The sequence below is a fragment of the Orcinus orca genome, chromosome 4, assembly GCF_937001465.1.
Source record: "Orcinus orca chromosome 4, mOrcOrc1.1, whole genome shotgun sequence".
NCBI lineage: Eukaryota > Metazoa > Chordata > Mammalia > Artiodactyla > Delphinidae > Orcinus > Orcinus orca.
The window spans coordinates 118,602,867-118,616,621 of NC_064562.1; the positions used below are offsets into that span (position 1 = coordinate 118,602,867).

The window sequence follows — 13,755 nt, forward strand, 5'->3', positions numbered from 1 at the left end:
AACAGGTGTTTATTAGCATCTCCGATGGGCCACGATGTTCACATTTAATCCTCATATATCTGCTCTAGAAAGACTAACACTGGGCTCTTTGCCATCAGTTTAGGCCTTGATCATGCAACTTGCTTTGGCCAATGGTTATGAGCAGATATGAAATGCACCATAGCTGAGCAGGACTTCTTAAAGGTATTTGTGCTTCAAGCCTCTGCTCCTTCAGCCTGTGTCTCAAGGTGAGGAGATCCAAGGGGCAGACCCATTGCTCGCAACAGCCAGGGGCAAAGCCACAGCCAATCCAGGTCCTCATGTAACATGGGCAAGAAATAAATGTATGTTGCTGAAAACCACTGAGACTTCGGATTGTTTGCTATGGAACAAAGCTAACTAATACACCATCTTGCAGTAAGAATAATAACCGCTAACCCATTGAGCATGTACTATGTGCAGGTACTATTCCAAATATCTCACATATATTAAGTCATTTAATTCTCAAGGGAAAAAAACCCCTATGGAGTATTACTATTATTACCACTTTACAAATTAGAAAATGGCTGCATAGAGAACATAAGTGATTCGCCAAAATTACACAGCAAGTAAGTGGAGCAGCTAGGATTCAAATCCCAATAGTCTGGCTTCAGAATCCACATTCTTCCATGTTGCCTTCATTATACCATCCTCCCAGTTCAAGAACTTCCAGAGGCCTCCTATTACCCACAGAATCAAGTCAGAATATCCTATAACTAGGAGCTGAATTATCTAATCTAACTCTGTAAAGAAAAGGAATCTGAGACCTAGAGAACTGACTTGTCCAAGATCAAACACCCCATTTGCATTTAAGCCAGACTTAGAACCCATGGGCTATTTCCATCACTTTGGGTGCATTCTGCCTGACTTCCAAAGCCTTGTAGAATTCCCCAATCCCCCAGCCATTCAAATTTATTTCAAGATCCTCACCCTCGGATTTAGCTATGTAAAACTCTTATTCTCTTCTGACAACATTCACTCCCCAGCCCAGGTCTCGACCCTGCTGTTCCACCTGCCTTGCATGTTCTTCCTTTGTCTCCACCAATCAAATCCCTCAACACCTAGCTCATGCCATCCCCTAAGCCCCAAGAGGGCACCTCTTCTTGCTTCTGCCAATGCTGAGCCCTCCCTTCCCTGAACTTCTCTAACACCTGTGCTCTATTCCACACTTACCCTTTGGTCATTTTTAAGTCGTTCCATGTATGTGCAATTTTTCACTTAGATGGAAAGGTCAGGATCATGAAATACTTTTTTTTTTTTTTTTTTTGCGGTACGCGGGCCTCTCACTGTTGTGGCCTCTCCCGTTGCGGAGCACAGGCTCCGGACACGCAGGCTCAGCGGCCATGGCTCGCGGGCCCAGCCGCTCCGCGGCATGTGGGATCCTCCCGGACCGGGGCACGAACCCATGTCCCCTGCATCAGCAGGCAGACTCCCAACCACTGCGCCACCAGGGAAGCCTGAAATACGTATTTTTTAACTGCTCATGACACCTTGCACAGCTCAAGGAACAAAACGGTTAAGATATGCAGTTAACAGTCGTTGATTACCTGCCATTCTGAATTTTCATCTCCTCAAAGAGAGCCTAAGTTCGGGGAAGGGAACTATCGTCTATCTGTTAGCCGCTTACTATGTGCCTGGTACATTCACATATGTCATATCATGTGTTTCTGGGTATTCAGTCTTGGCCAAGTTCATTACAAGACACAGGCAATCAGGGCTCAGTTGGCATCGTTATGTTATAGAAGATGTCACAACTCAGTATCACTTGTATGCTCACAAACACTTTTTAAGAATGTAATTTAAAATAATTCTTCCCCAAAGAAAATGGCCCACTTCTTTCTGTCTGATCATGAACTTGACCTGAGAATGTCTGCTTCTCTGCCCTGGATGACAGAAGCTCTGAATCAGGACCATATGTCCAGAAGCACAGCCCCAGTGGTCCAAATCACTGGCAGGTTTGGTCTCTGCTTTTCCTTGAGCCTCAGTCTTGCTATTCTACTTCCCTCTGATTTCACTATATGCAGGATAAATCACTCTAGGCATCTCAAATCCTTTGCATAAAAATGCAATGAGGGCTTCCCTGGTGGCGCAGTGGTTGAGAGTCCGCCTGCCGATGCAGGGGACACGGGTTCGTGCCCCGGTCCGGGAAGATCCCACATGCCGCGGAGCGGCTAAGCCCATGAGCCATGGCCGCTGGGCCTGCACGTCTGGAGCCTGTGCTCCGCAATGGGAGAGGCCACAGCGGTGAGAAGCCAGCGTACCGAGAAAAAAAAAAAAAAAAAAAGGCGATGAGATAAACTAGATACTTATAAGGTAGGCTGAATGCTATCCTCAGGAAGAAGCAAGTTTTTTGCATATTTGTCCATTAGAATAACTAATTCAGTCCGATGTAATTTTTATTTAATAATCTCTTCTCTGCTCATCTTTACTGTTTTACTGTTTGATCTAACACACACACACACACACACACACACACACACACACACACACACGCAAACACACAGATTTCAATCAGTGACTCTCTTACCAGGCAGACCAGCCCATCTACCCTCCCTGCTTGAACAGGACCTCTTCATTCCTCCACAAGCCATTGAAGAAGCTTCCAAGTCTCTATAATCCTGTTTACTCTTTGGGAAACAGGCTGCCTTCCTCACAGGACTGTTCTGAAAACCCAATGAAAGATCACGGAAATCCTTCTGAATGCTGTAATGGTCTGCAAACTCATGATGTCTTCTCTGTAATAACAATACTTCATAACCATGGTGGTGGACACTCCTGCCTCCCCCTTCAGTGGCTCCGTTGGGACAGCTGCTTCTGCAGGGCCACGAGCCCTGTGCCTTTGTTTGCTCAGAGCCACGCCCAGGATGCCCCTACTCACTTAACCACCGCAGTGGGCACCGAAAAACCATTTTAACTAAATTAATCCCGGCTATGCCATTAGTTTTTGAAAAAAAAGCCATACATGAAAGAGAGCTTTATTAATGTTTTAAACAATCCTTGGGGGCTGAAGCCAAGTGTTTTGGCTTCTTCCCTCTTCTCTAGCAGGCTATTCTAGCATCTCAGAAAAAGGCTGAGGCAGAGAAAAGAGGAAAAGACACCATAGTCAACATGAGTAGAGCATTTTTGTGATTCAGCCGTGCCCCTGCCTCTGTCCACACTGTGCCCTGTCTGGAGTGTCCCTTTTCCTCCTCTGCTCACATACTCTCTCTCCTATCTCTAATTTCACTGCTGAATCTGAGACCTTACCCCCTTTGTTCAGATGAGCAAACTGAGGCTCACAGGAGGAGTGACCCAACATCAAGCAGGTGGGGACCCGGAGATGCAGCTGACAGCTGTATCTTGGTCCTTTCTTAAGCCCCACTGGGTCCCTCCACAGGCCACACATACCGTGGCTGCCAAAAACATCTTAACCGTCTCCAGGATTTGCTCTAACTGCACAGAGAAGCCACACTTGGTCACAGAGGTCAGGCTCCTGCAATGCTGACTTTCCTTCAGTTTCCCCAACGGGCCACACTCTTTTGCCACAGAACCCCTCCCTCCTCACCCACCAGGACTAGGCTGGGTGTCCCTGCTGTGGTCTCCTCAGCCTCCTGTACTTCTCCTTATAACACCCCCCCCACCAACATTTTGTGGCTATTTCAGGCTGAAATGTCAGTCTTTGCTAAACTCTGTGAAGGCAAAGGGCATGCCCATCTCATGCCCACTTTCCTTAGCACCCAGACAGTGGCAGGCACAGACCAGGTGCTTATTATTAACTTACCAAATGAGTTCCATTGATTGAACAGGTTAAGGGTGCAGCATGTGGAAAGCCACAATGCCTATCCATTCATTTAATGGCGTTCTGGTTCCTGTCAGACCACGTACATTATCAGCAAAAGGTCCTCAGGAAGCTGTGGGTCCTACAAAGGAGCTCCATCCAAGTCCATCCTCTCTGGCTTCTCCCTTAAACCACACATTTTTCTAGCTGGAGCGGACTATGTGGGCCAAATTAAACACAAATGTTTCATCAAGGACAGCTTTCCCAGGAAATAAGGGGCATTTTCAGCATCTCTCCTCCCCATGCTATTGAAGCTGTGGGATCCACTCCATGTGATTCTCTTTTTTTGTGTGTGTGGTACACGCGCCTCTCACTGTGTGTGGCCTCTCCCGTTGCGGAGCACAGGCTCCGGACACGCAGGCTCAGCGGCCATGGCTCACGGGCCCAGCCGCTCCGCGGCATGTGGGATCCTCCCGGACCGGGGCACGAACCCGTGTCCCCTGCATCGGCAGGTGGACTCTCAACCACTGCGCCACCAGGGAAGCCCCCATGTGATTCTCTTTTACACATGCGTTGACTACCTGCTTCGTACAAAGGACTAAAGCAGAAGGATCAGCCAGCAGTTCTGAAGCCCTTACTGTGTGCCTACGAAACACTAAGCACTTTGCCAGTGTCCTCTCAGATGCTCAAGGGTCCTGTGAAATGGCCAGTGCTAAGCCCACTTTGGATATAAGAGCACGGAGGCTCAGAAAGGAGGCAGAGCAGAGATGCACACCCAGATCCGTCTGCTGCAAAAGCCTGAGCAGTTTATCTCCACTCCAGAGGGCCACAGCCTGCAGGCAGGGTGACCGCTGCGGCTGTGCAGGCAGAACTACACAACTCCGGAGGCACTGTTCCCATACACCTGCCTCAAAGACCATCTGGCTAAACATGCTTCTTGGAAACCAGGATCCTGAATGGGGCACAGACCTGCTATGGGCAATAGTCACAAAGGTACCCTGGGTTTCTGACTCATCAGTCACTGCATCCCCTCTACCTCCATCTCCTGCCTCAGTTCCCCTGGGGTCAGGGTTGGAGAGGAGGAAAGCCCGAACCGGCTAGTGCAAATATCCAGTTCGTTCCTCCCACACTGCCTAGCCCAGGGCAACCACATCCCTTCCATTGATTCTTAGCCGACTACAGTGTTAAGGGATTGGTCACTTATACTGCTGTGTCTCAGACGGCAAGGATTAGGGATGGGCAAGAGGTGGTCCCCACCCTCAGGGGGCACGTCTCTGGACGGTAACTCAGCAAAGGTCTGCTGACAAGACCTGAAGCTGGGCGGAAGAGTTTTCTAAGAGAGACTCAATCCAGAATTGGGCAGAATGCAGGGCTGTTCTGGGGAGGCAAGGGGTCCCAGTTCTTTCCCAACCTTCCTCTCAATTGCCGCCCCAACCAGTGCTCCAGCCTCTGAGAACTTTATGTGGACAATGCCTCCTTCAAAAGATTTATTGAGAAGATTCAAGAAAACAAGATCCACAATACACTGGGCAGGCAAGTGGGAAATGTCAGCTTCTTCACCCCTACCCACGGCTGCCCTCGCCAAGGTGTTCTGGGACCATCCTTGAGCCTGGATTCTGGATAAAGGAGGATGCTAGGTCTCCTGCCCTCAAACCTCAAGCATCGCCCTGGAGGATTCCATCATGCCTTCCAGCACCTGGCTGCTCAGATATCAGCCACCCAAGGCCCATGGGTTTCACCAGCACCTGTGGTCCACATCCCTCAGGAATGGTTTGGTTCAACTCTGGTGCCAGACAGGGAATGAGGCGGAGGCCAGGTCTCTGGACCCGCTGTGTCCTCAGCTCCCCACCCTGAGACAAAGCATAAAGACCAGGGATCCTTTGTTTCCGGCCACACCCAGAGACACCGAGAACTGCTCAGCCACCGCCACCATTCCCACCCCCCAGTGTTAACCCTTCCCGGGACACAGCCGCCAGGGCCGCCCCATCAGGTTATTTTTAGCTGCAGTGAGGAATGGGAGGGGCTCCTCCATCATGGCGCTGTCTCTAGGTCCAGACTTCCACTTCATCGGTTTGGGCGGGGAGTGGCGGGGGGGAGTGGGGGAGGGGCGGTGGTCGATCATTTTCCTTACTCTGGCGGGGAAGAAACGCTGCCGCGAGGTGCAACAGCTAGACTGTGCAAAGGGCGCCCGCTGGAGGCTCAGCTCCAGGGCCGGAGGGAGGGGGTTCGGACACCGAGCCCCTCCCTCTTTTGTTCAGCTCCGCATCCTCCGGGTCCAAGCCATCCGCTGCAAGCCCGCGGGGAGAGGGACCCGAGGCTCCCGCCCCGCCCCGCCACGCCGGCCTGCCCTCCCCCGCATTGTCCCCAGAGGCTGGGGGGAGGAGGCTGCAAGGCCGAGACCGGCCCCGCCCCACCCGCCGCGACGCAGGAAAGCCCCTCGGGGGCCGCCCGTTAGGTCCCCCTGCGGATCCCGACCCCGGCGGCGACCACCACCACCTCGCCAAGAGCGGCGGGGCCAGGGCGGGGGCCCAGCTTACCGTGATATGCGGAATGCTCTTCTTGCCCTGGTAAGACATGGCCCCCCTCTGGCGCCCTCCGCCCGGCCGGTGGACCTGTGGGGCTGGCTTTCGCCCTGTCTGGCTGTCTCTCGGTCCCGCTCCCCGCGGGCGCGGTGACAAAGGCCCGGGATCAGTGAAGAGAGGGACGGAGGCTCGGCGCCCGCGGCTGCCCACGCGCCCGGCTGCCCCGGCTGCTCGGCCCGCCCGCCGCCGCTGCCGCTCCGGCTGCCAGCACCGCCCGGCTCCGCGAGGAGGGCGGGAGGAGGAGGGAGAGGCGAGGGCGGGAGGAGGGGGCTGCAGACAGACAGCTCCTCCCGGCGGCGCGCAGCCGAGCCCGATTCGCCCCTCTCGGCTCGAACCAGGAAGCGCTTCCCTTCAGATCTCCCCCACTCCGCCCCCCGTCCCCGCCCCTCCCCGAACGCCCAGCCCCGCCGACCCCCACCCCGCGCACACGCCCTCTGCTGGGCCCCGGCCTCGCTCTCGGATTGGGTAGGTCTGGTTTTCAGGGCTCCTTTAAAAGCCAGAGATGAACTTCGGGTGCGCAGGCAGAGGCCGTGGGCAGCGCCACAGGTGTGCAGCAGTGCATCTGCAGGCCTCCCCGAACATCTGCGTGGGGGAGGGAGTGTGGGCCGGGTGCCCAGAACCCGCCCCGGCTGCTGGTGCGCTCGAGGCCCTCCAGGATCCAGCCCAGGCCTCTCGTTCCACAGCCTGCGTTAGTCCCTCCGCTGCGCCACTCCCTGAATAGACCGAGCACATCTCCAGCCCCAAGTCCAAGCCTTTATTCAAACTGTGTCCTCTCTCTGAATATCTTACCTCAGACAGAAGTCTATCTATTCTCCCAGACTCACCTCCTAGGGCTTCTCCATGAAACCTTTCCCTGCCACTCCTCCCACCCCCTTCATTGAACCAGCCTCCCTCCCTCCCTGCTGCAGGGACCCCAGAGACAAAGGCCTAATTAGTGACTGACCTGCTCTACTGCCTGCAGCCCCTCTCTCATCACAGGGCCCCCTGCCATTGGGGCCACCGGCTTATCCCCAGAGCCTTGTCTACCAGACAGTGATTGCTGATTGCAGAGCCAGACCGTTGGCACTAAGGAGCCCAGAGCCCCTAGGACAGGCTAGCGGTCAGGAGGGGGAAAAGGATGTCCTGGTTCCCAGTGGAGAGTGGACACCAGCCCCAGCGCCCATAATCCAGGTGTTGCTTTGGGGAGAGGTGGGCAGGAGTCCTGGGCTAGCTTGATTAACTTCTTGACAGAAGAGGAAAGAGGGAAGAGGGGGAAAGCGGGGGAGCCCTAGTAAGCCCCCATAGGGCTAGACAGGTGCCTCCCAAATCCAGGCAGATTAAAATGCCAACCTTCTACTTTCTGCCTATAAAACCCAAACCCACAGGCTCGGTCAAAAGACCCCACCTTCTTTACTTCCAGCTGCCACACAGAGGGCGGGGTGCCAGCCCTGGTGAAGCTCCCGCCACTCAGGTTAGGGCCTGAAGCCTTTACCTCCACTGCCACCTGGAGGCCAGTCCTCCAGTCCAGGACAGAAGGCCAGAGACGCCTGGGCCTTAAAGTGGAGATAGGGTTTTATGTTCACAAAATAGAAACGGCTTAGTATTCCAGGAACACTAGGCCATAAGTTTCCCATTTCACAGGGGCGAAATTGAGGCTTACAGAGATAGAATGAAATCTTAGATACAAAGCATGTGAGCTGCAGCAGAGCAGTATCTGGAAGCCAGGTTCCTGCACAACTTGTCTAGAGCTCACTCTTGGCTCTGAGTTGGGTCCTAAATTCTTGTTGCTGACCGGAAATTGCAGGTCTCCCTCTCTCTGACACTACATCCCCTTCCTCAGCGTTGCTAAGGGCTAGGTTCCACGAACCAGGGCCCCGCCCAGGCTTCAGTTTGGGCAGGGAAGCTCCAGGATTGGAGAGGAGACCTCCTGCGTATAGGGGGAGGGGCACTCGTCTGCTATTGGCCAAACAGACCACCGCTCCCAAGTGGACTTCCCGGGTACAAAGCGCCGCAGTCGCACAGCCTCGGGCCTCGGCAAACGCTGCGCCTGCGCCGCAGAAACCCCTCCTCCCTCCCCGGGAAAGAGCTTTACGGGCGCGGGGGAAGGGCCCCGGCACCCTCTGCAAAGCTCAGGAGCAGCGAGGCCCGCCGGCCCCCGAACCCGAACCCCGTGGCTGCTCGGTCAGCAGAAAGTAAAACTCTCCCCCACAAGGGAGACCGCGAGCACCTAGGCTCCACAGTTCCGAACCTCGCGTGCTCCTGGAGCCCTTGGCGCGCCGGAGGCGCTGCCTTTTGTCCAGTACCCGAGAAGCCATGGAGAAAGGGGAGAAGGCTAGAGGGGGAGAAGAAAGAGGAGTGGGAGAGGTGAAGGGATCAGCGTCCCCAAGGGCCGAGGCGCGGCTGCGGAGCCGTCCCAGACAGAGCCCAGGGGCGATGCTGGCTTTGGTGACATTGACTGCAGGTCCATCAGGGACGCTCTTGCACAGCTCCCGGCCGTGCACAAAGCTCTCTCGCCTCCCTGATACTCCACCACGCCTTGAGAGAGGCTGGGAGATGCCACCCCCATTTCACAGATGAAGAAGCTGAGGCTCAAGAGGACGCAGAGCCTTGACTGGAAACTAGGATTCTCCGGTATTGGCCCCGGCTTCTTGGTCCGCGGCCCCGAAGCCTCCCGCTCGGGCTGTGAAGCCTGGATCCCAAGCGAGGTCGGACACTAGGGAAGGAGGTGGGCAGGGCAAGATATAGAAGGGATAGGGACAAGGAGACGGGATCCTCTCGATATCTCCATTCCTTGCACACACACCCCCACAGACACACACACCCTCACTGTAGACTTTCATCTCGCGAGGCTCAGGATTCAGGACCACGGAGAGTTCCCGAGCTACCGAGACTGAAGACCCGGGGCGTGGGGGTGGGGGCAGGAGGAGACCCACTATTGGGTCGTAGCAGCCACAGGCCAGCCCAGCCCCCCCCCACTCCTCCAGGAAGCCCTCCCAGATTTCTGTCCAGATCAAACTCTGCCTCCTCCGGGCCCACTGTATGCCTCTCAGAGCATTTAAGGGGAGAAGGGTTAATAAAAATGATGATAAGGATCAAACTCAAATAAACAACAAACACTTATTGTATGCTCACTACCTAGCGGCATTAACTGATTTAATTTTCACAATGAATTTGTTACCCACCCTGACCTAGGGTGGGGCCGGAGTGCTAAACAGGGAACCCAGCACCTATCAGGGGCCTGGGACCTGAGCTGTGCTCAGACATGGAGTTCTGGGGTAAGGCTACAGCTCGTCGGCCCTCAGGTGCTCCAACTTCCGTTTTCCAAGCACCTCACCCATATATCCCAAAGCTGGGTCGTCTACCCATCTTCCCCCAATGCTCTGGCGACCCCAGCTAAAGGGAGATGAGCCATAGGGCCCACGGTCTGGCGTTCCCTCTCCCTGATGTTTCCCCACTTTCGTGGGGGGGGGGGGAACCTCCAAGTCTAGGAGGCTACTGACCCCGGTTCAAACCCCCTCTCTGCCTCCAACTTGCTCTGTGAAGTGAGCACAGAGGCGTTGTGCTGTGGGACTCAGGAGCATCCTCTGAAGATGGTGATTGCGGCTGGCGGTTTCCAGTTCTGTCTGCCCCACGATCTAAATCTTTAACCAAATCCTTGCCCCGGAAAATACAGAGGGAGCACTCAGGAATGGCTTAAGCTTTAAGCCATGTGACCACAGGCATTTCACTGAACCTCTCCCAGCGCCTGGTACATAGTAGGTGCTCTATAATTCCTCATGAGTGAGTGAATACATGAAGGGATGAATGCGGAACAGAGCTCCCTGTCTTTTCGTAAAGCAGAAAATGAGGATCCTTGGATGAAATTAACCCCAGAGGTCCCTCTGCGCTTTAAGGGACCATGTGGCGGCTTTAGCCAACTTACTTCCCTCTCAGAACCTCGCTCTCCCTTTCTGCAGTGGAGGAGCGGGGGTGCTGGATCTCGAAAGACCCTTTGGAGTCTCACGGACTATGCTGGCCAACACTGACCGAGTCGCACAACCTCTCCGAACCTCCTGAATGATGGGGTGGGGGAGGGGCGTTCCGTAGCTCTCCCAAGCCTGGCCGCAGTGGCCCCAGCACTCCTGCCCGGGCACTGCCCTCGGGCGGCCCCACGCCCAGCGACCCGAGGGTCCCGTCCCCTCCGTCCGGCCCACGCGCGCCCCGAGGGTACCTGGCCATTGTCCCGGCCGAGTGGCAGGTCGCGGGGCGCGGGGCAGCGGATGCGCAGCGCAGTTGGTCGCTCGTTGCGCTCGCCCGGCGAACTGACTGCCGAGCCCGAGGGATCGCTCACGTCGCTGGCCGTGTCCTCGCTGCCTCCGGGCCCCGGCAGGCCGACCGCGTCGAGCCGGCCAGCACTGCGCGGTGTGCGCGCGGAGCCTCGGCGGCCCACGCTGTACGCGTCGAAGTCGATGGTCTTATTCTCGTAGGCGCCCTCCACCGCCGCGAACATGCCGCCGTACTTCTGGCGCGGGGTCTGCGCCGCGCTGCCCGGCCGCGCCAGGTACACGGGCAGGTCGTCCTCCGTGTTCCACGCGCGCCGCCGATCCGCCATACCGGTCCAAGGCCGGCAGCCCGCCCGCGCTCCCGCCCACCCGCGGCCCTAGCCACCGCTGTGTGCCGAGCTCAGCGTTCCGTGAGGGCCGAGTCTGCCCAGGCGAGACTGCGGCCCGAGGAGGGGAGGGGCGGGGCGGGGCGGGACGCGAGGCGGGGCGGGGCAGGGGCGGGGCCTCCGGGCGGCTGTCTGAGAGCGCAGCGGCAGGCTACAAAGGACCGGGAGGCGGGGACCGCAGCGAGGGCGGGGAGGGACCGTGACGAGCCCTCGCCGCAGCGCCGAGGGCGGGCAGCAGAACCGCAGTGCCCTCGCCGCCCACCCCGCTCCCCGCCCCCAGGCTGAGCGCGGGACGCGAGGAGTGCGAGGGTTGCTCACCGCGAGCACGCACACACACACGCTCCCGGGGCACACACAGGTTGGTACTAGCACACCAGACAATTATGCCATACAAACACGTGAGAATTGCACAAACATGCTGGCACACACAAGAGTCGATTACACTACACACTCCCTAGACATATGTAGGCTCTTTCACGCACATCAGAGACAATTTTGCACACACATACATGCTTGTACATATTCCTAGTCAGACACACACAAACACACACACACACACACACACTAGAAATTCTCAGTCACGCAACCCAACGCATAGACAGAAACACACTGAGATTGATTGCACAGCCAGAGAGAGACTCTCACACACTGGACACTGCATTCATTCACTCAGCACTATTACATTGAGTGCTCTGCTGGTGCCTGGCACGTTGTTGGCACTGGGGACAGTACTGTGAACAAAATAGACCGAGTTCTGCCCTCTGGGAGCTGACATCCTAAGGAGGAAAGAGACAAACAGACACATAGTGTACCGGGCAGTGCTGCACACCAGGAAGGATGAAACAGCAAAGAAAGAGGGATTCTTTCCTGTGCTGGGTCCACATTCACACTGACAGACAACAGAAGAACACACTTACATGTGAACCAACGACTCACACATGTACACGAGGCTCATGCCTGCAACATCCACACAACAAAGAGATTTTCACGCCGAAGGCAAACTCACAAGATGACTCCACACGCATAAACCCCGACAGGACGCCCACACACAAATCCACACCAGAAATATGGGCAGTCGGGAGCTTAAATAGAAACGCTCCAGAAAAAGACACACAAAGAGATAGATCATCTCACACACGTGCACACACTCCTGTCAGTCACCCAGACAAATATTCCCCATTCCAGGGTCACTTCCCATGACCCATGATGCAGCATACCCCTGCTGAGCTAGGAGCTTGCAGCCTGGGAGTCCCAGGCTTCCTCTGACTAGGGCCAGGGTGAAGGGCGAGGGGCCTGGGGGTCACTCTGCTGGGGCTCCCCTCTACCCCTCTTCAAAGCCAGGTGCCATGTGCCTTCCCTAGATACCCTTGCTCATTTCTCCCTGATCATTATCAGGCAGAGAGTCCTAAGAGTCTCCAGGGACATGGTGGTCCCAGCTGCTCTTTCTGGATGGGTGGAATCACCAGCTGCCGACCCACTCCTCGAGCAAGTTCAGACATGCGGCAACAGGCTGGGTGGGGACCCAGCTGGAAACTTCAGTGCCTTGTGCTGCACCCCACCTCTCACCCTGCCAGCTTCCCGTGCTGGGAACTGTCCCTTCAGTACCCGGCCTCACCGGTTCCAGGAGTCCCAGACTCTGCAAGACTCTGGGGTGCAGGGCAAGTGTGTTTTTAATGAAACCTTCTATCTGTCCTGTGAAATACTGTTCCCAGCACATTCCAGGCAAGGAAATTTCCTGTTGAAGACCACATAGAAACTTCTAAAGCTCCAAAACTATTTGTGGTGACCAAACTCATAGAAACATCAGAGAAACCAAGAATCTGAGTTAGATGAAACTTTTGAGGTCAATCCTCGTACTGGGTTGCCTGAATCTGCTCTCACATCTTGAGGAGACTGTCTCTCCAGCTTTGCTTAAATACCGCTGGTGATGGAGATCTCACTACTTTCCAGGAAAACCCTTTTCATTGGGAGAAAGGGCTAGGCAGTTGTCAAGATTAGGAGGGAGTAACACAGAGGGAGGAGAGAAAGAGTTGTCTTTGTGCAGAAGCAAGAAAGTATAAGAATAATTCCCACCTACAGAGTTTACTACATGCCAAGGACCATTGTAGACTTTTTACATACAGTTACTCTTTTAAGGCTCACAGCGACCTTTGAGATATGTACCGTTTTAGCCACCTTTAACAAATGAGAAAACTGAGTCTCAGGGAGATAAGTACCTTGTCTAGGGTCACAGCTGGTAAATGATGCCACTTTGAATTGAAACACAGTAGTCTGGTCCCAGAGTCTGCATCTTAACCAGTATCATTTTCCCTCCCCCAAGAAGCCTGGCTGAAGAGCTCCCACTGGGAAAGGGGAGACAAAGGCATGAACCTGGCATAGTTAGAAGAGACTAGATTTTTGAGTTTGAATCTTGTCCTCCATGCAACCTTGGGCAACTAATGATTCCACATTCATCCAACACACATCTTGGGCACCCACTGTGTCACTGCCTTTATTTTCCTCCTGACTTTACTAGAGAAGGGGGATCTGACTTTTATTGAGCTCCTACCATAGGTCAGGGTCTATGAACACACTGTTTATTTCCACACATTACATCGTGCTTTCAGCAGCCCCCTTGGGAGATGTTGTCCCCTCCGTTTCTAGGCTGGAATGCTGGGGATGACAAAGCTTCAACCTACTTCTCAAGTTAACCTCCAGGAAGTGACCATGCTGGGATTCCAACTCAGGCTTGTCTGAGTTCTTTCTACAACATCTCCTCATCTCAAGACCAG

At 55.0% G+C, this 13,755-nt stretch overlaps 1 protein-coding gene across 2 annotated transcripts in view; it reads right to left on the reverse strand.

The window, feature by feature from the left end:
- The window catches only part of CRMP1 (collapsin response mediator protein 1), a 67,902-nt gene extending 56,878 nt beyond the window's left edge, over positions 1-11,024 (reverse strand). Inside the window, exon 1 of one of the 2 annotated variants that reach the window (XM_004269623.4) lies at positions 10,547-11,024. In XM_004269623.4, the coding sequence (XP_004269671.2) occupies positions 10,547-10,927 (381 nt within the window). In that variant the 5' untranslated portion in view covers positions 10,928-11,024. Of the gene's footprint in view, positions 1-6,312; positions 6,571-10,546 lie in introns of those variants that run through there. The other variant, XM_012532939.3, reaches the window with a different exon arrangement.
- Positions 11,025-13,755: the final 2,731 nt, after the last annotated feature.